Here is a 21,932-nt window from a genome sequence, read left to right as displayed (position 1 = left end):
ATAAAATTAGTCACTAAATTATTTATCAATTTTTTAATATAAAAAAATCATGTGAGAAGGGTCGGTTTCTTTTACAAATGAATTTAATAGATAAATTTGATAAATAATTTGATTTTTAAATTTATGTAATTTAATGATATAAATTTAATATTTTAAATTTTTTTTAAGTTCTTGAATATATAGAATATAAATAGCAATAGAATAACCATTTTATAAAATTAAATATTATTAATAGATTTTAAATTTAAAAAAAAATATATTTTATAGGAATATTTATTTTCTCATTTCAAAAAATAATTATTTCTTTTACAAAGTTTAGAAATTTTTATTACTTTAATTGAGGGATAAATATTTTTAACATATCTAAAATATATTCAAAATAAAATTAATTATCTTCAACTAAAAATACATAAATAACTAGAAAACTTGACTATTTTTTTCCAGCAAAAAAGATGATGCTATTTGATTGATGGTCTTAGTGACATTGCTTATAACATTCTACCTAGCCTACTTCTAAGGAAGTTGTTAGGGTCTTAAAAATACTACGGCAGAGCATTCAGTGCAAGAAATAGAGCTCAGTGCAAGAAATAGAGCAATGTGGGATGGTATAATCGGGTAAGAAATGCTAAAAATGATGTTTTTATTTTATTTATTTTTATAGAAGAGTACTGGATATTTGGCTGTTTTTTCAAGTGTTCCCTACTATCTGGCTTCAGCTTGAAGTACTATTTAGTTCCCTTTTTTTTTTTTTTTTTTTTTTTTTTTCCTTCTTTTTTTTTTTCCTTTTTTTTTTTCCCCCTTCCTTTAAACAAAACTAGTGTTGTTTCTTTCATCTTTTATCATGTGAAAGAAGTATCCATGGACTACTCAATCAGTGCTTCTAATAAGAAATTGTTGAAGCAAAAGGACGAGCGAAAAATATAGAATGAAAGATTAATGTCAACAAATGGTGTCTTTTTGCTTGTCCTCTTGTTTGGCTATTCTGAGCTTAGAAAGAGTAATAGATTTAAAGGATGTTCAATTAGATTCATTACAATTATGCATTTTCGACATAATCAAGAAAAAGGAAAAAGGTAATCATGGTGTTCTTTACTAGTTTACGTTTACATTTACTAGAAAATTACGGTAAAACATATAAAGTGTTGGGTCTGGTACTGTAGGGGAAAACCAAAAATCAAAGCCAAGTAGTGGGAGATGAAAAAAAGAGAGCAAGTAAAAACTAAAAGTTCTGCATAGTTAGTCAAATTTAGTTCTAAATCTCAAATTCTGCTGAAATGGAGAAGTATTGAAATGAAGATAAAGTGAGCAAATATATTTGAATAATTCATAGTAATTAGAATATAAAATATGTACTTGCCGTATCTGTTGCTTGTATTGGGGAACAATTTCCAAGTCTGCTTCAACAAGCTAGTAAAGACATTACCAGGATAATGAAAATGAAAAAAAAAGAAAAAAAGAAAAAGCAAATTTAAATTGATGTAGGCCAAGAAAGTTACAATGCCTTATTAATATACAAGGGGAACAAATATGGCAGTCAAGAATTTAAATGTTTGTCCCACATGGAGAGGGATAGTTAGGTTGGCATTAATATCTAATCCCATATTTCCTCACCCAGCTGGAATTGAGCAGATGTGGTGAAAAAAATAAAAAAAATAAAATAAAATAAACATTTTGAATGTGGTAGTTCGCAGCATTGACCATAGCAAGAAAATTAGTAAAATGATCAAAAGGATGTAACACATATATAGATTTATCGGTTTCTGATGACTTTGAATAAGAGCTGGTTTCCTAATTAAGAAAAAAAAGAAGAGAAATAAGAAATGAGAACTCCACACTTTCTGTGGCTTTTCATGATACTAGTAGATTTATATGTTGTCTCTGCAGGCCAACATTGTCTGAGTGATCAGCAAACTTTGCTGCTCCAACTGAAGGACAGCTTGATATCCAACACAAGAAGCTCGAAGATTTTGGTGAAATGGAATCAAACTTGTGATTGTTGTACTTGGGAAGGTGTAACCTGTGAGGAAGGACTTGTCATTGGTCTCAGACTCAGCAATGAATCAATCTCAGGTGGTGGGATATTTGACAATTCTACACTCTTCAACCTTATTCACCTCAAGAGCTTGGATTTGTCTTTTAACAACGTAAGCTCTAGAATCCCATCAAGAATAGGTAATCTCAAAAGTTTAAGCTATCTTAATCTCTCAAATGCTGGTTATGGGGGACCATTTGCACAAGAGATACCACGGCTGACAAATCTGGTGATTCTTGATTTGTCTTCTTTTTACTATCTTAATCCAACTGCTTTGTTGAAACTTGATCAGAGCCCAAATTTGAGAAAGCTGGTTCAGAACCTCACAGAACTTGAAGAGTTATATCTTGATGGTGTAGTTATATCTGCACCAGGGAATGAATGGGGTCAGGCCTTATCATCTTCATTGCCTAATCTTCGAGTGTTGAGCTTGTCCCAGTGTAATCTCTCTGGTCCTATTGATTGCCCAGCTTCAATCTTTATCTGTGATTCAACTTTCTGGCAACAATTTGTCTACTACAGTTTCAGGATTCTTCGTCAATTATTCACATCTGACTTCCTTGCATCTCAGTTCTTGTGGATTGTATGGAACATTTCCTAAAGAAATCTTCGAGGTACCAACATTGCAGACTCTTTATCTATCATTCAATGAATTACTTGAAGGTTATTTGCCAAAATTTCCAAAAAATAGTTCTCTTCAGTTACTGCAACTTAGATATACAAATTTTTCTGGGAGATTACCCCACATCGATTGGTAACCTTTGGAATCTGTCTAAACTAGATCTTCTCCATTGCCAGTTTAGTGGAACAATTCCAAATTCCTTGGTGGAACTCACCCAACTTGTTTATGTGGACTAATCATTCAACAATTTTAGTAGTTCAATCCCATCGAGTGGCTGGGAACGCCTTATCCACCTTGTTAATTTCCACTTGAATTACAATTTTCTCACTGGGAATATCCCTTCATCTCTGTTTGCACTTCCATCGTTGCAAAGGATTCTACTTTCATATAATCAATTTAGTGGTCAAGTTCTTGATTTTCCAAATGCAGCTTTCTCAGTATTGCATACTGTTGATTTGAGCAACAATCATCTCCATGGCCCCATTCCAATGTCTATCTTTAAACTCAAAAATCTTAGCATTCTCGCACTCTCCTTCAACAATTTGAATAGCACAATACAACTAGATATGATTCAGGGCCTTAACAGTCTTCATAGTTTTGACCTCTCCTACAACAATTTGTCAGTCAATGCAAGTGGTAATGATTCTAATTTCTATTCCCTTCCCAATCTTCGCATAATTAGACTTGCTTCTTGCAAACTCAGAGAATTTCCTTATCTAAAGAACCAAGCAGGGCTACTTCATTTGGACTTGTCAGACAACCAAATTTCTGGGGAGATACCTACTTGGGTTTCAGAAGTTGGAAATGCAACTCTTCTCCATCTAAATCTTTCACATAATCGCCTAGTAGGCATTCAAGAACCTTATTATCTTCCTAACCTCGTTGTCCTTGACCTTCATTTAAACCAGCTCCAGGGGAAGATTCCCATTCTACAACCATATGCTAGCTATATAGATTTATCTAGCAATAATTTTACATCCTCCATTCCATCTGACATTGGACAGAATCTTTCTATTACTACTTTCTTCTCCCTTTCAAACAATGGCCTCACAGGAGCTATACCTGAATCAATCTGCAATGCAGCTTGCCTGCAAGTTCTTGATATATCTATGAACAATTTGGGAGGAAAGATACCAACATGTATGCATAAAATGAGTGAGACTCTTGGGGTATTGAATCTGCGAAGCAACAACTTAAGTGGGCCACTTCCTGATGTCTTTCCTCTTGATTGTAGTTTAAGGACTTTAGATCTCCATGGAAATTTATTAACAGATAGAATTCCAAAATCTTTGACTAACTGCAGAGAACTAGAGGTTTTAGATCTTGGAAACAATCAGATGGTTGACACAATCAGATGGTTGGCCAATGATTCAAATTTTTGATGTAGCATCCAACAATTTTGGTGGTGAAGTGCCAGGGCATTGTTTAACAAAATGGCAAGCAATGATTTCTACCAAAGCCTACGCTGAATCACAATTTGATGTCCTAAGGTTTGACTTCTTACAGTTTGATCCATTCCTATACTATCTAGATGCAGTGACAGTTACTATGAAAGGTCACGAGATGGAGCTGATGAAGATACTTACTTCATTAACCTACATTGACTTTTCAAGCAACAGTTTTCATGTGAAATACCTAATGAAATGGGACAACTTAAATCTCTACGCATTTTGGACTTGTCCAATAATGCTCTCGGTGGCCAAATCCCATCATCTTTAGGCAACTTCAGCAACTTGAGTCTCTAGATCTATCAAGTAACCATCTGAATGGGGCAATCCCAACATCATTTTCAAACTTGAATTTCCTTTCATTCCTGAACCTCTCATATAATCATTTACACGGGAGAATTCCAACTGGAATTCAGATTCAAACGTTCTCAGCAGATTTCTTCCAAGGTAATGAAGGATTATGTGGGCCTCCGTTAACTCCAAATTTCAATGAACCGAAAAATCCTGAAGCTAGCAACTCAAAATCTAGCAATCAGATTGAACGGGATTTCCTGATTGTTGAACTTGGATTCATTTTTGGTTTTGGAATTGTGATTGGACCACTCATCTTTTCCACAAGATGGAGAACATATTATTTTGATGGTCTTGAGGACATTGCTATTCAAATCCTACCTCAAGTAGTTGTAAGGAAGCTGCTGAGTCTACAAAAATAGAAGGCAGAGTAGTCATTGATGATGGCGAACAAAGCAATCTGGTCAATTGTTTAGTAAGGTAAGCAATCCCAACCTCTAACGTTTTATTTTATAATAAAACTCTGCACGACTTGCATTTCTCACTCTCTATAATATTGGCTAGAGCTTGATGTTATAACTTATATCATTGTTAGTGTGCGCCTCTTGTTTTCACTAGTCATTTCTTCTTATGCGAAAGACAAAAATCAGACAAGATTATGCTAAGAATCAGTTTTCTCTTCTGTGTCTGTAATGTAGAATATAGATAAGAAGTAGAGTATATTCAACCCTGCTACTGTATGTAATATTTAGTTTGGCCTGGAAGAAATATTTAATTTGAGCTTTTTTCCATTACAAAACTAGCTTTGTTTCTTTCGTATCTTTCATTTTACACATTTTTCTCTACTTTACTTTATTAGTAGACTTTCTCTATTAAGTATCATACATATCAAATTAAACTCTGCAGCTTCTGAATATAAGTAATATTAGCACGTATATTTAAATTAAATATTATCCATTTCCAACATATAAGAACAGAAACATGAATACGAATCTCATCTCTAAGTAGGTCAACAATTGACATTTTTTTAATCAAAACTGAAAGTTCAGTACCTAAGTTTGTTAGCCAAAAAGAATCTTGGAAAATCTTCAATAAGATATAAGTTATACACGACCAGCCAACCAATAAAGAACGAGAATTAGTATAAAATTGAATAAGCAGCTTTCCTTTATAAAAAAAAATAACAATTAAATCTTATTCATATTAGGTGTACACAGTGGAAAACAAATAGCAAATTAGACATGCATTGTGATGCTCGTGAATTCCCCCTAGTTTAATAAAATATCCAAAAATATTCAAGGACTTAGAATTGATCACTCCAGAAATTAACAAATTATAGTTTTCTTTTATCTATTTATCTACAAAAGCCATCATTGATTATAATTTGTTTCGTTTTCAGTAATTTGAAAGCTTCCTATTTATACCAGTTTAAAATTTTCGTGCTAATGATATTCAGAGATTTTCTTTTGAACAAAATACAATGCTAGCATTTCTTGAAAACTAGGCACTGTCTCAAGGCAATATATTTATATGGAGTCCAGCTTCTACACATTATGAATGAGATTTGAAGCATCGACCATGGGAAGTTTCTTAAGGAAATGCTCATTAAATGGTGCATATTTATATAGTTTATGTAGGCTAGCGTTTGTATCAATGGTTTAGTAAGGTACATAATTCAACCACTATATTTTCTTCCATACTTAAACTCTGCATTACTTGCCTTTCTCACCTTCTTTGTATATATGTGCCTGTGACAGGTGGAAGAGAAATGCTCCTTTGCTTTCAATCTTTGTGTAATACTGGCTAGAGCTTTATGTTGCAATAATGTATTAATGTTAGTGTGAGCCTTTTATTTTGACTAGTCATTTAATCTTGTGTGAAAGATAAATATCAAACAAGAATTCATGCTAAGAATTATGGAAAAAAAGAAGATTTTGGACAAAAGGATTCTATTTCTGTCATATAGAATATAGATAAGAAATAGAGGATATGCAAACCCGCTATCTGCTTGAAATAGTTGGCTTGACCTGGAAGTAATGTCTTGACTATAATTTATTTCGTTTTCATTAATTTGAAAGCTAGTTATTTATACCAATATAAAATTTTCCTGCTAATGATATTCAGAGATTTCCTTATGTACAAAATATAATACTAGCATTTCTAGAGTCCAGAATTTACACGTTTGCATGGAATTTGAAGCATTGACCACAGGAAGTTTCTTGATGAAATGCTCATGAAATGATGCATATTTATATAGGTTTTGCTAGTTTATATGATTTAGAATGAGAGAAGGTTTCTTTCATCTGGTAATTATGTCATAATGAAAACTCCACTCTTTGCATGGTTTTTCTTAATTCTTGTAAATTTATATGCTGTGTCTAGTCAGTGTCTTAGCCAACAACAAGCTTTGTTGAACCAATTGAAGGACACCCTCATATTCAATGCAACTGCCTCAAGAACTTTGGTGAAATGGAATCAAAGTTCTGATTGCTGTGCTTGGGAAGGTGTAACCGGAAAAGACGGCCATGTTACTGGTCTCGTTTTGTGAAATGAATCAATCTCTGGGAGGATTGAGAATTCCAGTCTCTTCAACCTCCAATATCTCAGGAGTTTGGATTTGTCTTACAACAATATAAGCACCACCATCCCATCAAGGATTTGTAATCTCACAAATTTGAGTTTTTTGAATTTCTCAAATGCAGGCTTTTTGGTGCAAATCCCAAAAGAGATATGAAGCTTGACAAAGTTGGTCACTCTTGATTTATCTACCCTGTTCTATATGGGACTATATTCTCTGAAACTTGAGAGTCCAAATCTGAGCCTGTTGGTTCAGAACCTCACAGAACTCGAAGAATTATACCTTGATGGTGTAAATATATCTGCACAAGGGAATGAGTGGGGTCGGGCTTCACTGCCTAATCTCAGAGTTTTGAGCATGCTCGGTTGTTCCATTTCTAGCCCTATTGATCAGTCTCTTGCCAAGCTTCAATTTTTATCGGTTATTTGATTGGGTATTAACAATCTGTCTGCACCTGTTCTTGGCTTCTTTGCAGGCTTCTCAAATCTGACTTCCTTGCATCTTGGTTCTTCTGGATTGTATGGAATATTTCCCAAAAAGATCTTTCAGGTACTAACACTGCAAGTTCTTGATATACCATATAATGAATTGTTACAAGTGTCCTTGCCAGAATTTCTCAAAAATAGTGCTCTACAGTTGCTCCAACTTAGATACACAAATTTTTCAGGAAACTTGCTTGCATCGATTGGTAACCTTTGAAACTTGTCTAGATTAGATATTTACCACTGTCAATTTAATGGTACACTTCCAAATTCTTTGGTTGAACTTACCATACTTGTTGATATGGGGTTATCATTCAACAAGTTTACTGATTGTATTCCATCAAATCATTGGGAAGGACTTGTTCATCTTGTTACTTGTGACTTAAATTACAATTTTCTAAATGGGAGTAACCCTTCATCTTTGTTTTCACTTCCATCACTGCCAAAAAGTCAACTCTCATTCAATCAATTTAGCGGTCAAGTTCTTGAATTTCCTAATGCAGCTTTGTCTATATTGGAAACTCTTGATTTGAGTAGCAACAATCTACATGGCCCTATTCCAACATCAATCTTTACACTCAAAATGCTTAGCATCCTTTCACTCTCTTACAACAAGTTCAATGGCACCATACAACTAGATATGATTCAAAACCTCAGGAATATTAAAAATCTTGACCTTTCCTACAATAATTTGACAGTCAATGCAAGTGGTAATGGTTCTAATTTCTTTTCTTTACCAAATATTATCACTCTTAAACTTGCTTCTTGCAAACTTAGAGTATTTCCTTATAAAAAGTCCCAATCCAAAAGCTAGTTCATTTGGATTTATCTGACAACCAGATTTTTGTGGTGGTGCCTAATTGGAGTTCAGAAGTTGGGAATGAGTCTCTTCTTCATCTAAATCTTTCACACAATCATCTAGTAGGCTTCCAACAACATTATTCTCTTCCTAATCTCATTGTCCTTGACCTACATATTAACCAGCTTCAGGGGAAGATTCCCGTTCTACCACCATATGCTAGCTATGTAGATTTCTCTAACAACAATTTTACATTTTCCATTCCAGTTGATATTGTGTTGAATATACCTATGACTAGTTTCTTCTCACTTTCAAACAATGGCCTTATAGGAGCTATACCAGAATCATTTTGCAGCGCGGTTTATCTACAAGTTCTTGATTTATCCAAGAACAATTTAAGAGGCAAAATTCCAGCATGCTTGCCTGAAATGAGTCAGACACTTGGGGTATTGGATGTAAGAAGGAACAACTATAGTGGGCCACTTCCTGATGTATTCCCTATTACTTGCAATTTAAAGACCTTAGATCTCAATGAAAATGCATTGACAGATAGGATTCCCAAATCTTTGACTAATTGCAGAGCAATGGAGGTTTTAGACCTTGGTAACAATCAGATTCTTGACATCTTTCCATTGTTATTGACTAACATATTGACATTTCATGTCCTTGTTCTTCGATCCGACAAATTCCGTGGGCACATTGAATGTCCGGAAAACATTGGTGCTTGGCCAGTGATTCAAATTGTTGATGTTGCTTCAAACAATTTTAGCAGTGAACTGCCAAAGCAATGCTTAACAAAATGGCATGGAATGATGGCTGTGAAAGGTTACACTCATTTGCAGCTCAACCACCTGAGATTCAACTTCTTCAAATTTAATCCATCACTTTATTATCAAGATGCATTGACAGTTACCAATAAAGGTCTGGAGATGGAGCTGGAAATGATACTTACTGTATTCACTTCCATTGATTTTTCAAGCAACCAATTTTGTGGAGAAATACCAATTGAATTGGGACAACTCAAGTCTCTTTATGTTCTCAACTTGTCCAAAAATGCTCTCGGTGGCCAAATCCTTTCATCTTTAGGCAACTTGCAGCAACTCGAGTCTTTAGACTTCTCAAACAACAGCCTGAATGGAGCAATTCCCACATCACTTACTAACTTGAATTTTCTGTCATTCTTAAACTTCTCACATAATCAACTTTCTGGGAAAATCCCAACTGGGTATCAAATTTAAACGTTTTCAACAGCTTCTTTCCAAGGTAATAAAGGAATATGTGGACCTCCTTTTACAGAAAATTGCACAGACAGCCAGATATTGTTGCCAAAGACACCTAAAGACAGCTATTCAAACTTATCTGACATTGAGATTGAATGGGATCTGATCGCTGCTGAAATTGGATTTATTGTTGTGATTGTGCCACCTGTGTACAAATGGAGGAAATGGTATTTCAATTGTGTTGAGGATATTGCTTTTAGCATTTTGCCTGTTCAACTTCTAAGGAAGTGGTTGTTATGGAGGATGGGTTCAAAAAAGACGAAAAAATAAGGTGACGAAATTGGATGGATGAGCCTCTCTGTCAATGGTACTGGTGGTAGAGAAATGTTTCCTTGTTATCAATCTGTAATATTCCTTGAGCTTCAAGTAATATATTTGAGCATGAATTTTTCCATTACTGAACTAGATTTGTCTATGTGATTTTGTCTCATGCATTTGAAACAAGTATTTATGCATTTAAATCCGAGAAACAAAACATAAAATAATACAATTCATGGCCAACTCGCCATGCTGACCAAATATATATATTGATTTATGGACACGGATCATCTCCTAATCTAAAGTTCATCTAAGCTTTTAAGGATTTAAGTCAAGTGGCCATCAACCCATTGGAAGGTTAAGATTATTTCTTTCTCTTTTTAATTTCAAAAACTTCTAAATATAGTTAATTTTTCAATAAATATCATAAATAATGGTCAACTACTTATTAATTACTTGAAAAACAAAAACAAAACTATCGAAATTGGAAATCTTGAAAAATAATAAAAAGAGCTTTTAAAATCTGTATACATAAAAATTTGAGAAGCAATATTTTATCAAACTCCTTTGAGTAAGTGGCCACGTAGATATAAAAGTAAAACCTGATTAAAAACCTCCCAAAAAAAAAAAAAAATCAAAATGAATGAAAAAAGTTTCTAAAATCTGTCTAAGTATTTTAAAAAAAAATAAAATTGAAAACTATCATTTTTTTTTTCAAAAAGAATAAAAATTTTAAAAAAATTGTACGATCACTAAAGTAATGTTTCCAACATAAATAAAATATAATTACTTATAACAAATGTTATTGGTTTCATTTTATACTTAAATTTGTATAACTTTTATCTCGAGATACCATGGGTTGAAATGCACTTTTATCATGAAAGTTTTTATTTTATATATATATATATATATATATATATATATATATATAATTATGAAGTGTAAAATATTCAAAGTTTTTAAAAAAATTTATTGGATAATTTATTACATTTTTGAAAGCAGATTTAAGATTTTTTTTTTTTAATTCATGAGAATCTTTATAAAATAATTAAATAAAAAAAAGGAAAAGAAAATTGTATTAAAGACTAAATTTATACATTTATTATACACTGTCCTTTTTTAGAAGTTTTTGAAAACTAAAATGAAAGAGAAATAATCTTGACCACACAATAGATTAATAACTATATGCCATTAAATTTTTAAAAGTTTAAATAAAGTTTAGATTAGAAAATTATTCATATTTATTATTTATCTAACTTAAAATTCTCAATTTTCATGGAAATGAAGGGCATCCTAGTACCTTTTTCATGGTCTAGACGCTAGATCTGCTTCGGCTTGAGGGATGGGTTTGAAAAATATTCTGGTTGAAACCGGGCTTGCAAAATAAGTTTGGAATGGGTGATTGACTTTAATTTGGGCTGGCTGAAACCATATCCAATTGGAAATTCAATGCAAAAGATTAGGCTTTTATTTTATTTCTTTTTTTAGGAGGAAAATGGCATAAAATTGTTAGAGGTTACAAAATTAAATTTTAGTTTTTTTTTTCTTTTTTGGGTAAATTAAATTTTAGTCTTGGATGTGATAGGTGAGTCTATTCTTATAGACCCCTTTAGAAGTCCTTTGAAGGCTCTTGTTTTGTTGGATGATAATAAGATTGTTCTTCCACGGCCCGTCAATATGTTCACACTTCTATTGCCCCTTTTTTTTTTTTTTTTTTTTGGGGGTCAGAATGACTTTCGTTTCAGTAGAAAATTAATATCAAACGAAAGAAAATCAGTGAAATACTTACAATAATCTATTTCTTTTCCTGTGATTTAATTAATAATGTAATTAGGTATATGTACTATTCGAAGATTTATTGGATATGCCAACTTAGGATGTTTCGATCTCTGTGGACCCAATCAATTTTTGATAATTAAATATGTAGTATGTGGGTTGTTTTATCTTACTAAAGTCTCAAATGATGGACTATTATCAAGATTCAAGTGTCACATCCTCATACTTACTTCAAATTTAATAATATAAAAAAATATAAATAGTGAGGTAGTGATTAATGAAACAAGGTTTTATAGTTGATTTGGCTTGACTACGTACGGATCAGTCTTTCTAAGGAAATTAATTTCTATGCCGTAATCCACAAGGTTTTCTGGTTACTTCTATGTATTATATATGCACAACGTCAATATATATATATATATATATATATATATTTTTTTTTTTTCTTTCTAATGTATCTTTTAGAGGAGGAAAGTTGAATAGAATTGTCACAGCTAAGAAAATTAAAGTGTAGTCTATTTTTTTGGTAAACCAAATTTTAGTCTTGGATGTGACATGCGAGTCTCTTCTTAGAAGTCCTATAAAGACTCGATATAAAGACTTGATATAAAGACTTGAGCATTTTTAGGTGAGAACAAAATTGTTCTTCCTCGTTCTTTAAGTTATTTATTTATTTATTTTTCCTTTTTTTGTGAGGTGAGAAGTAGAAAATGTAGTTTACACAGGAAGAGGTAAATTAATTTTGTCAGAGTGGCTTTCAGTTCAGTAAGAAACATCAAACGAAAGAAAATCAATGAATTACTTCATCAATAATCTAATTTTCTTTTGCTGTGATTAATTCAATAATATAATTAAGTACGTAGGTTATTTTTTCTTATTGAAGTTTGAAATGATGGATTTTTACATATGTCACATCGTCATACTTGCTTCAAATTCAATAATTAGTCGATTTGGGTTGAATACGTGCAGGTCAGTCTTTCTTAAGAAAATCAATTTCTACGTATGCCGTAATGCACAAGGCTTACTGGTAACTTCTATATATTATATATTAAAAATGATTAATGGCGGCTTCTTAATTTTTTATACCTCTCGTATCTCCAAACATGAAGAAAATTCCACTTCTCTCATGGCTTTTCTTAATCTTTTCCATTTCCTCAACTTTATCAAACACCAACAACATGAACATGCACGCTGTCTCTGGCCACTGTCTTAAAGACCAACAATCACTGTTGCTGCAATTGAAAGACAGCCTTGTATTTGACGGTACTTCAGTTTTGGTGAAATGGAATCACAGCTCTGATTGCTGCAGTTGGGAAGGTGTAACTTGCGAGGAGGGACGTGTCACCGGTCTCAAAATCAGCGATGGATCAATCTCAGATGGGATTGATGAGAACTCTGCTCTCTTCGACCTCGTTTACCTCAAGAGCTTGGATTTGTCTTTCAACTTCGACGTGAATTCTGAGATACCTTCCAGGATAAGTAATCTCACAAATTTGAGTTACTTGAATTTCTCAAATGCTGGCTTTGTGGGGCAGGTCCCGAATGAGATATCGCGGTTAACAAGGTTAGTAACTCTTGATTTATCTAACCGGTTTTCATGGAGGTACCTTGAGATCCAAGATTTGAGATTGCTGGTTCAGAACCTCACACAACTTGAAGAACTTTATCTCGACAGAGCAAATATATTGGCACCACAGAATGAGTGGGGCCAGACTTTGTCATCTTCATTGCCAAAACTTAGAGTTTTGAGCTTGCCTCTGTGTCATCTTTCTGGCCCTATTCATCCATCGCTTGCAAAGCTCAAGTCTTTGTCGGTGATTCGACTTGATGGAAACAGTTTAAAAGCTCCAGTTCCTGCATTCTTTTCGAATTTCCCAAATTTGACTTCCTTGCTTCTCAAAGGTTGTGGATTGTATGGAACTTTTCCTAAAGAGATATTCCAGGTGAGGAAACTTAGGATTCTTGATATATCAAAGAACAAATTGCTTCATGGTTCTTTGCCCGAATTTCCTTCAGATAGTGATATCCAAAGTTTGGTTATTACTTTCACAAATTTCTCAGGGTTATTACCAGCTTCTATTGGTAATCTTAGGCTGTTGTCAAGATTAGAGCTTGCTGATTGTCATTTCAGTGGAACATTACCAAATTCTTTGACAAAGCTCACCCAACTTGTTTATCTTGATTTGTCAGATAACAACTTCACAGGTCCAATCCCATCTTTTAATATGTCTAAAAATTTAACCCAGTTAGACCTCTCTAATAATCGTTTAACTGGTCCAATTTCATCCACTCAATGGGAAGGCCTTTTGAACCTTGTTGAAATTCACCTGAAGAATAATTCTCTCATTGGAAATATTCCATCATCTCTATTTTCCCTTCCTTCACTGCAAATAATTGACCTCTCATACAACCAGTTTAGTGGTCATATTCTTGAATTTCCGAATGCAGAATTTTCAATGTTGAATAGCACTGATTTGAGTAATAACAATCTTCAAGGTCCTATTCCAATTTCAATCTTTAAACTCAAATATCTTAAGCATCTCTCACTCTCTTTCAACAATTTCAGTGGCACCATACAGCTTGATATGATTCAAGGCCTTACCATTCTTGTTAGTCTTGAACTTTCCTACAACAATTTATCAGTCAATGCAAGTGGTAATGGTTCTAATCTCTCTTTTCTTCCCAACCTTACTAATTTACTACTTGCTTCTTGCAATCTTGGAATATTTCCTGATCTGAAAAGCCAATCAGATCTCCAATTTTTAGACCTTTCAGATAACCAAATTTTTGGGGAGATACCTAGTTGGATTTGGAATGTTGGGATTATCTCTTTAAATCTTTCAAATAATCACCTGGTAGGCATGCAAGAGCCTTATTCTATTCCCAAACAGCTAATTGTTCTTGACCTTCATTCTAACCAGCTACATGGGAAGATTCCCACCTTGCCATTAGAAAATTTCTACATAGATTTGTCCAACAATGGTTTTACATCTTCCATTCCAGCAGACATTGGCAATAACCTTTCAAGCACCATGTTCTTTTCCCTCTCAAACAACAATCTCACAGGTGTTATACCCAAATCCATATGCAATGCTGAAGCACTTCAAGTTCTTGATCTGTCCAACAATGGCTTAAATGGCAGAATACCAACTTGTATGCTTGCAAAGACTCAGATTTTCGGGTTGAATCTTCGTAACAACAAATTGAGAGGGGAAATTCCTGATTCATTTCCTATTGGTTGTTCCTTACACACCTTAGATCTCAATGGAAATTCACTGACAGGAAGGTTTCCACGATCTCTGTCGCGGTGCAAATCTCTGGAGTTCATAGACGTTGGAAACAATCAAATGCTCGACATATTCCCATTGTCGTTGAAACATATATCCACTTTGCGTGTGCTTATTGTGCGATCCAACGGTTTGCATGGGCATATTACATGTGGAAAAAACATTGGAGCTTGGCCGATGATTCAAATTATTGATGTAGCTTCCAACAATTTCAGTGGTGAATTACCAGGACAATGCTTGACAAAATGGCATGCAATGATGGATACCAAAACACAGCTCGACCACCTTAGCTTCGAGTTTACAGCGTTTATTCCATTTCCATTCTACGAAAATGCTGTGACAGTTACCAACAAAGGTCTTCAAATGGAGCTGGTAAAGATACTCACTGCATTCACTTCCATAGACTTTTCAAGCAACGAATTTCAAGGACAAATACCAAAAGAGCTTGGACAACTCAAATCACTGCTTGTACTCAACCTGTCCAATAATGTTCTTAGCGGCCAAATCCCATCATCTTTCGGCAACTTGGGGCAATTGGAGTCTCTAGACCTTTCAAGGAACCATTTGAATGGGACAATTCCACAATCGCTTTCAGTGCTGAATTTCCTCTCATTTATGAACCTCTCATATAATCAATTGGTTGGGAGGATTCCAAATGGAAATCAAATTCAAACATTTCCAGCAGATTATTTCCAAGGTAATGAAGGACTATGTGGGCCTCCATTGAAAGTGAATTGCCCAGACGGTCATGTGCCAGGGAAGTTGCCAAAAACACCTAATCAAGACAAAGCAGACTCAAAGTCTGGGATTGAGATTGAATGGAACGTCTTAAGCGCTGAAGTTGGATTTTTGGTTGGGTTTGGAAGCGTGATTTGGTCACTTGTATTTTGGAAAAGATGGAGGAAGTGGTATTTCAATGTTGCTGAAGACATTGCTTTTAGCATATTACCTCAGCCACTTCTAAGGCAGTGGATGTTATGGAAGGTGGGAAAACCAAGACCACGACGTAATCATGGCAGAAGAGCTATTTAAACGGATGAGTGCCCGCCCTTGTGTTGAAGGTTTAGGTAAGCAACGCCATTGATGATGTTTAAATTTTATATATTTTATTATCTCCAAAATAAAAACAAAAATCAAAACATTTTTACATTTTATATATATTAAATTAAAATAAAAAGTATTAATTTATCCTCGTTAATTTGTACCATATTCCAATATTATAAAGTCAAAGTATCCTATCTATGTGTATGCAAGCTTGCACGCCACAGCTCGAGCTTGTCATGTGGATTCCGCTGCTATCACTATGTAACAATTAAAATTGTTTCTTTTTTGATGAAATACTTGTATATACTATTATACTATTGAATATTGTTTGATCTTGAAGTTTTAATAATTTTAGGGTAAGATTTGTCATCTAATTATGTTTTATTGTCAGCAAAAAAAAAAAAAAAAAAAAAACACAAAAAAATTAGGTTCTGTAAACAATAATCTGAGAAAACTAATATATATATATAATGAATGAATAATATTAAGAAAGAAAGATTCTTTTTCTTAGCACAAGAAAACAATACAAATGATCATGAACTTTTTTCTATTGTTTTTACCGTATTTTTAGTTTTCTGTGACTGTACTACTTTTTTTTTTTTTTTTTTTAATCACGTGACTGTACTATTTGAGAAACAATTTTTTCTTCACTTATTTTTTTTAAACTTTTGTTGGCGTGTCCGAAGTTTGGAGGATTTCCAAGGGAGTCTTTAAATGCATTATAGTCAATCCTTAAAATAGGGTTCCAAAGTGTTTTTTATTTTGATTTTTTTTATATAAAAGATGGTTTGACTCTTTTAATATAGGAAATCAAATTTATTATCTATTTTTATATTATATTAATTTAATTTAATATAGCACATATTTTCATTCCATTTATATAAGAGAGAGCCTTTTATATTTTCATTTTTTTATATCAAAATATGTTTTATCATGAAGAATACACCATTTATGCTGTTATATGCGCTTGGCTTTGAAAAAGTATCTCTTTAAGGAATTTACCCCCAAAAAAAAAAAAAATGTATCTCTTTAAGGACAATGAAAAGTAACTCTGATTCTTATCTTTTGAAAGGAAGTTCTTTTTATTTTATATTATTATTTTTATTATTATTATTTTTTTTAACCATTGATGACTTCAGTCAGGTCCTAGTTTTTCCAAACGAAGTTTTTTTTTTTTTTTTTTTTTCCTTTTATATTTATCATTAGATGAATTGAACATTAAATATAATGAAGTGGATAGCTATAAAAGAAAAAAAGGAAAAGTTTTTTTGCATGTATCAATTCATGTGAGATCATCATCATTGCAAAAGTGAAAATATATTGGATTGAGTTGAGTTGAATTTTTCATCCATAAGCTTGCACTTGCTGTGGCTTTGGACCCCACACGTATGCGTGTAATATTTATTTTCAATTTTTACATAATTTTGGTGATTCTACTTTTATTTTGTTAATTTTCTTTGTCAAAGAAATAAAATATTTTGGAAGGAAGAAGAAGTTTAAATTGAGCTGGCAAAAGGACTGGATAAAAAGCCATGGGATGCACGAGTGAAACTTTTGGTGGTTCCTCATTAATTTGAAACCTCTTAAAGATAATCGCAGACATGGCTAATGTTCTGAATCTCTATAATTAAAGATAAAAATAATTTTAGATATATAATCAACTCCATCTTCCTATGCACATTGTTAATTTTTAATCACGAAACAGTGGAGGTAATTTCTCACCTAGGACCTTACTTTTCCATAGGAAGGAAGGCAGTACTTGTATGTACTTGGTTGGCATTAACATTTTTTTTTTGTAGCCTTCAGAAAAGAAATTAAATAACAATTTTAAATTAAAAATAAGGATGTTAATATAATTGCTTCCTAAATTATATTTCATTTTTGCATCTTAAAGCATTTCTTCTAACATTTTACATTCAAAATTATGAAAAAAGTTGGTATTATTAGTCCTTCTTGCTTTTCCGTCAAAATAATGAACAGAAAAAGTCACGTGCAGAGCACGTCAAGGACAATTTATGTCTTTTTACACTTCCTTTATTAATTTGTTCTAAATTATGGAGTACAATGCAAATAACCCATCCAGAAATTGAGTGAGGATCTAATTGGAAGCGGAACGCGATCCTCTGGCGCTACTGGGTTAGCTATTTGAGTTCTAGTGTGGAAGCGTATTTCATCAAAAAAAAAAAAAAAATTGATGATGGGATTTAATTTGGGGAAGTTGAAATATATATAAATAATATATATTGTTATCATTATTTGACGCCATGGCAAGACACGTCAGACATGGAATTGGAATGCACAGATGAATATATATTATACAATAGAAATATATAACCATTTTCGGGTCAAATACATAAAGAAATTGGAATCAATTTGAGCCCTCACAAAGAGGGAATTTTGAAAGCTCTTCTTGTGGATCGAATTAAAGACATTGTTGTTGCCGCATCACGGTTGTTTAACTTTCTACTCCACCCCCAAATGTGGCCTTTTCTGTTCGAGTCCTCTATTTCTCTCTCTCTCTCTCTCTCTCTCAGATCATTTCTTTCTCTCCGTATTTCTCAGTTCATCGCCATCCCTATCTCTCTCTCTCTCTCTCTCTCTCTCTCTCGCTCACTGTCACAGTTCCTCTTTCCTAAACAGTTAAGAGAGGAAATGTTAAAAAGGCATAAATTGCCCTTGTTTCAGTGTTATATGCGCTGCATGTGATTTTTCTGTTAACTTTTTTGACCAAAAAACCAAGAATGACCAACAATGCAAACTTTCTCATAATTTAGAGTATAAAATAAATATTAAAAAAATTGAAATGTAAAATGTATGAATAGTTTAAGGTGCAATAGGACCAATATTTTTAAAAAATAAAAAAACAAATATACTCTATGGGAATCTAGATGTATATACTATCGGCATTCGCCATAAAGACTTTGAAAAAAATTGGTGACATTAAATCAGGTGGGGGTGGGGTTGACAAAGTCAAATACACATACGGTGTACCATTCATATGATTCAATTAAAAATAAAACAATTTTTTTTTTTTTTTTTGCAAATTAATAAAAATTTCAAATAAGGGCATCGGTAAATATTTATTTAAATTATCCACCATATTTCATAGAAACAAAAGCAGGAAAAAAAAAAGAAAAAAAGATTGAAAGAAAAAGCAGAAAAACTTGTAGAGTTGTATCGGTAGAAAATAATCAATGATTTTTGAATAATTTATTTTATTATTGTCCTTATTTCGTAAGTTAGATCATCCTTGTAAAAAACTAAGTCAACGTCAATCCAGGTCAATCAGTCAAACGTCAAGGATGTTGAGAGCTACACACTTTAATCCTCGATTGAAAAATTGGTCCAAGACGAAGAACACAAATCAGCAACGACAATTACATCGCTCTCTATCCATACGGCAGGACAAAAAAAAAAAAAAAGAGGAAACCAGGGAATATGTATGTACAATTTATTACCCATACGTTTCTACTTGTATGGTTGTATATAGGTTTGACTACTTGAAATCGTTTTGAAGCAAATCATTTTGCCGTTCATGCATAAGCTTTACTGGTTCTATCTATTGGAAATCAGTGGCATTTCCTTTTCCTCGTATCTCCAAATATGAGAACTGATCGAATATTTTCGTGGTGTTTCTTAATCTTATCCATTTACATGACTGTACATGTTGTTGTGTCTGGTCAATGTCTTAGCGATCAACAATCTTTGTTGCTACAATTGAAAAACATCCTCATATTCAACCCAACTGAATAAAATTTTTTTGGTGAAATGGAATCGACGTTTGGATTGCTGTACCTGGGACGGTGTAACATGCGAGGAAGGACATGTTGTTGGTCTCAAACTGAGCAACGAAACAATATCCGGTGGGATATTTGGCAATTTTACACTTTTCAACCCTGTGCATCTCAAGAGCTTGGATTTGTCTTTGAATGAAGAGTTAAACTCCACCATACCATCAAGGATCGTAAACCTCATAAATTTGAGTTACTTGAATCTTTTACGTACTGGTTTTTTGGGTGAAATACCAAAAGAAATATCACATTTGACAAAGATGGTCACTCTGGATTCTCTTCTCTGTTATTTTCTGCAACCTTGTGTGTCCAAACTTGACGATGCTGGTTCAGAACCTAACACATCTTGAAGAAATATATTTTTATGGTGTGGATGTATTGGCACAGAGGAACAAATGGGGAGAGACGTTAGCATTTTCATTGCCTAATCTAGAGTGTTAAGCTTGTTCCAGTGTCAACTTTCTGGCCCTTTTGCTCACTCGCTTTCCAAGCTTCAATCTTTGTCGGTGGTTCGATTGGATTATAACAATTTATCTGCTCCAGTTCCTCGTTTCTTTGCCAATTTTCAAATTTGACTTCCTTGCGTCTCAATGAATGCGGGTTATATGGCTCGTTTCCTAAGGAGATCTTCCAAGTACCAACTCTGGAAACTCTTGATATCATCCAATAAATTACTTCAACAGGTCCGGCTGCACTAGCTCAGTGGGAAGTCTTTTTGAACCTCGTCTCTGTTAACTTAGGGTCTAGTTTTCTTCATGGAACTATCCCTTCATTTTTGTTTGTTTTTCCATCACAGCAAAGTGTTGGCCTTTCACACAATCAATTCGGTGGGGGTCTTGAGTTTCCAAATGCACCTTCCACAGTGTTAGATACCATTGATTTGAGTAGTAATGATCTACAAGGTCCTATTACGATGTCAATCTTTAAACGCAAAGAGCTTTCACTCTCTTGCAACATGTTCAATGGCGCCATACAGTTTGATATCCTTCTGGGCGTAAGCAATATTCTAAATACTCTTGACCTTTCCTACAATAATTTATCAGTCATTACAAATAGTAAAAATGCTAATTTCTCTTCTTTTCCTAACTTTGTTAAATAAGGATTTGCTTCTTGCAAAATTGGAATATTTCTTAATATTCCTAAAAACCAACTAGAGCTAAAAGCTTTGGACCTTTCAGACAACCAAATTACAGGGGAGATACCAAACTGGATATAAAAAGTTGGGAGTGGACTTATTGTCCTTTTGAATCTTTCACACAATCATTTGGTAGGTGTGCAAGAACCTTATTCTCTCCCCTGTATCAATATCCTTGATCTTCATACCAACCGACTTCGGGGAAACATGCTCAATGTTCTACCACCACTTGCTGTCTACATAGATTTGTCTAGCAACTATTTCACATCTTCCATTCCAGCCGACATTGGCGAAAATTTTGGTAGGACCATTTTCTTCTCTGTCTCAAACAACAATGTTATAGGAGTTATACCCAAATCGATTTGCAATGGAAGTTCCCTTCAAGCTGTTGATCTGTCTAAGAACAATTTAAGTGGCAGAATACCAGCATGTATGCCTGCAATGAGTCAGACTCTTGGGTTAAATCTCAGAAGGAACAACTTAAGCGGCCCAATTCCTAATACGTTTCCTTCCGATTGCAGTTTAAAGACCTTAGATCTCAATGGAAATTCACCGACTGGTAGGATTCCAAAATCTTAGGCAAGTTGCAATGCATTGGAGATTTTAGACCTTGGAAACAATCAAATGTTTGATAGCTTTCCGTTGTTATTGAAAAACATATCCACCTTGCAAGTACTTGTTATGCGGTCCAGCAAACTTTTTGGGAACATTACATGTTCAGAAAGCATTGGTGGTTGGCTGGTGATTAAAATTTTTGATGTAACATCCAACAATTTTAGTGGTGGACTTCCCAACAAATGCTTAACCTAATGGCACACAATGGTGGCTGCTAAAGATGATGCACAACAAATTCTCAAATCACCTAAGATTTAAGTTCACTACATTTACTCAGTCCCAGTATTATCAAAATTCAGTGACAGTTTCCAACAAAGGTTTTTAAATGGAATTGGTAAAGATACTTACAGCATTCACTTCCATAGACTTTTCAAGCAACAAATTCCAAGGAGAAATACCAAAAGAACTAGTATAGCTCAAATCTCTCAAAATACTCAACCTGTCCAACAACGTTCTCAGTGGCCAAATCCCATCATCTTTCGGCAACCTGCGGG

At 33.6% G+C, this 21,932-nt stretch overlaps 3 protein-coding genes across 3 annotated transcripts; all 3 read left to right on the top strand.

Annotated features, from left to right (window-relative positions):
- Positions 1-1,820: 1,820 nt before the first annotated feature.
- Positions 1,821-7,400, top strand: LOC107430865 (receptor-like protein 9DC3). The gene is made up of 8 exons (XM_025078797.2): positions 1,821-2,472; positions 2,555-2,786; positions 2,908-4,011; positions 4,374-4,779; positions 6,151-6,227; positions 6,776-6,937; positions 7,096-7,138; positions 7,227-7,400. Exons 1-8 carry the CDS (start codon positions 1,821-1,823, stop codon positions 7,398-7,400), a joined length of 2,850 nt encoding a protein of 949 aa, XP_024934565.2.
- Positions 7,401-7,415: 15 nt separating this feature from the next.
- On the top strand, positions 7,416-9,951 carry LOC112493367 (receptor-like protein 33). Its single transcript, XM_025078935.3, has 2 exons — positions 7,416-7,520; positions 8,583-9,951. Exon 2 carries the CDS (start codon positions 8,681-8,683, stop codon positions 9,488-9,490), a length of 810 nt encoding a protein of 269 aa, XP_024934703.1. The 5' UTR covers positions 7,416-7,520; positions 8,583-8,680; the 3' UTR covers positions 9,491-9,951.
- Positions 9,952-12,750: 2,799 nt separating this feature from the next.
- On the top strand, positions 12,751-21,402 carry LOC107430867 (receptor-like protein 33). The gene is made up of 3 exons (XM_048463576.1): positions 12,751-15,837; positions 20,485-20,743; positions 20,960-21,402. Exons 1-3 carry the CDS (start codon positions 12,751-12,753, stop codon positions 21,400-21,402), a joined length of 3,789 nt encoding a protein of 1,262 aa, XP_048319533.1.
- The last annotated feature ends 530 nt before the right edge of the window (positions 21,403-21,932 follow it).

This window comes from Ziziphus jujuba, chromosome 6 (genome assembly GCF_031755915.1).
Source record: "Ziziphus jujuba cultivar Dongzao chromosome 6, ASM3175591v1".
NCBI classification, from domain to species: Eukaryota; Viridiplantae; Streptophyta; class Magnoliopsida; order Rosales; family Rhamnaceae; genus Ziziphus; species Ziziphus jujuba.
Note: the sequence above shows the minus strand (reverse complement) of the source record. Positions and strands in the feature narration are given on the sequence as shown.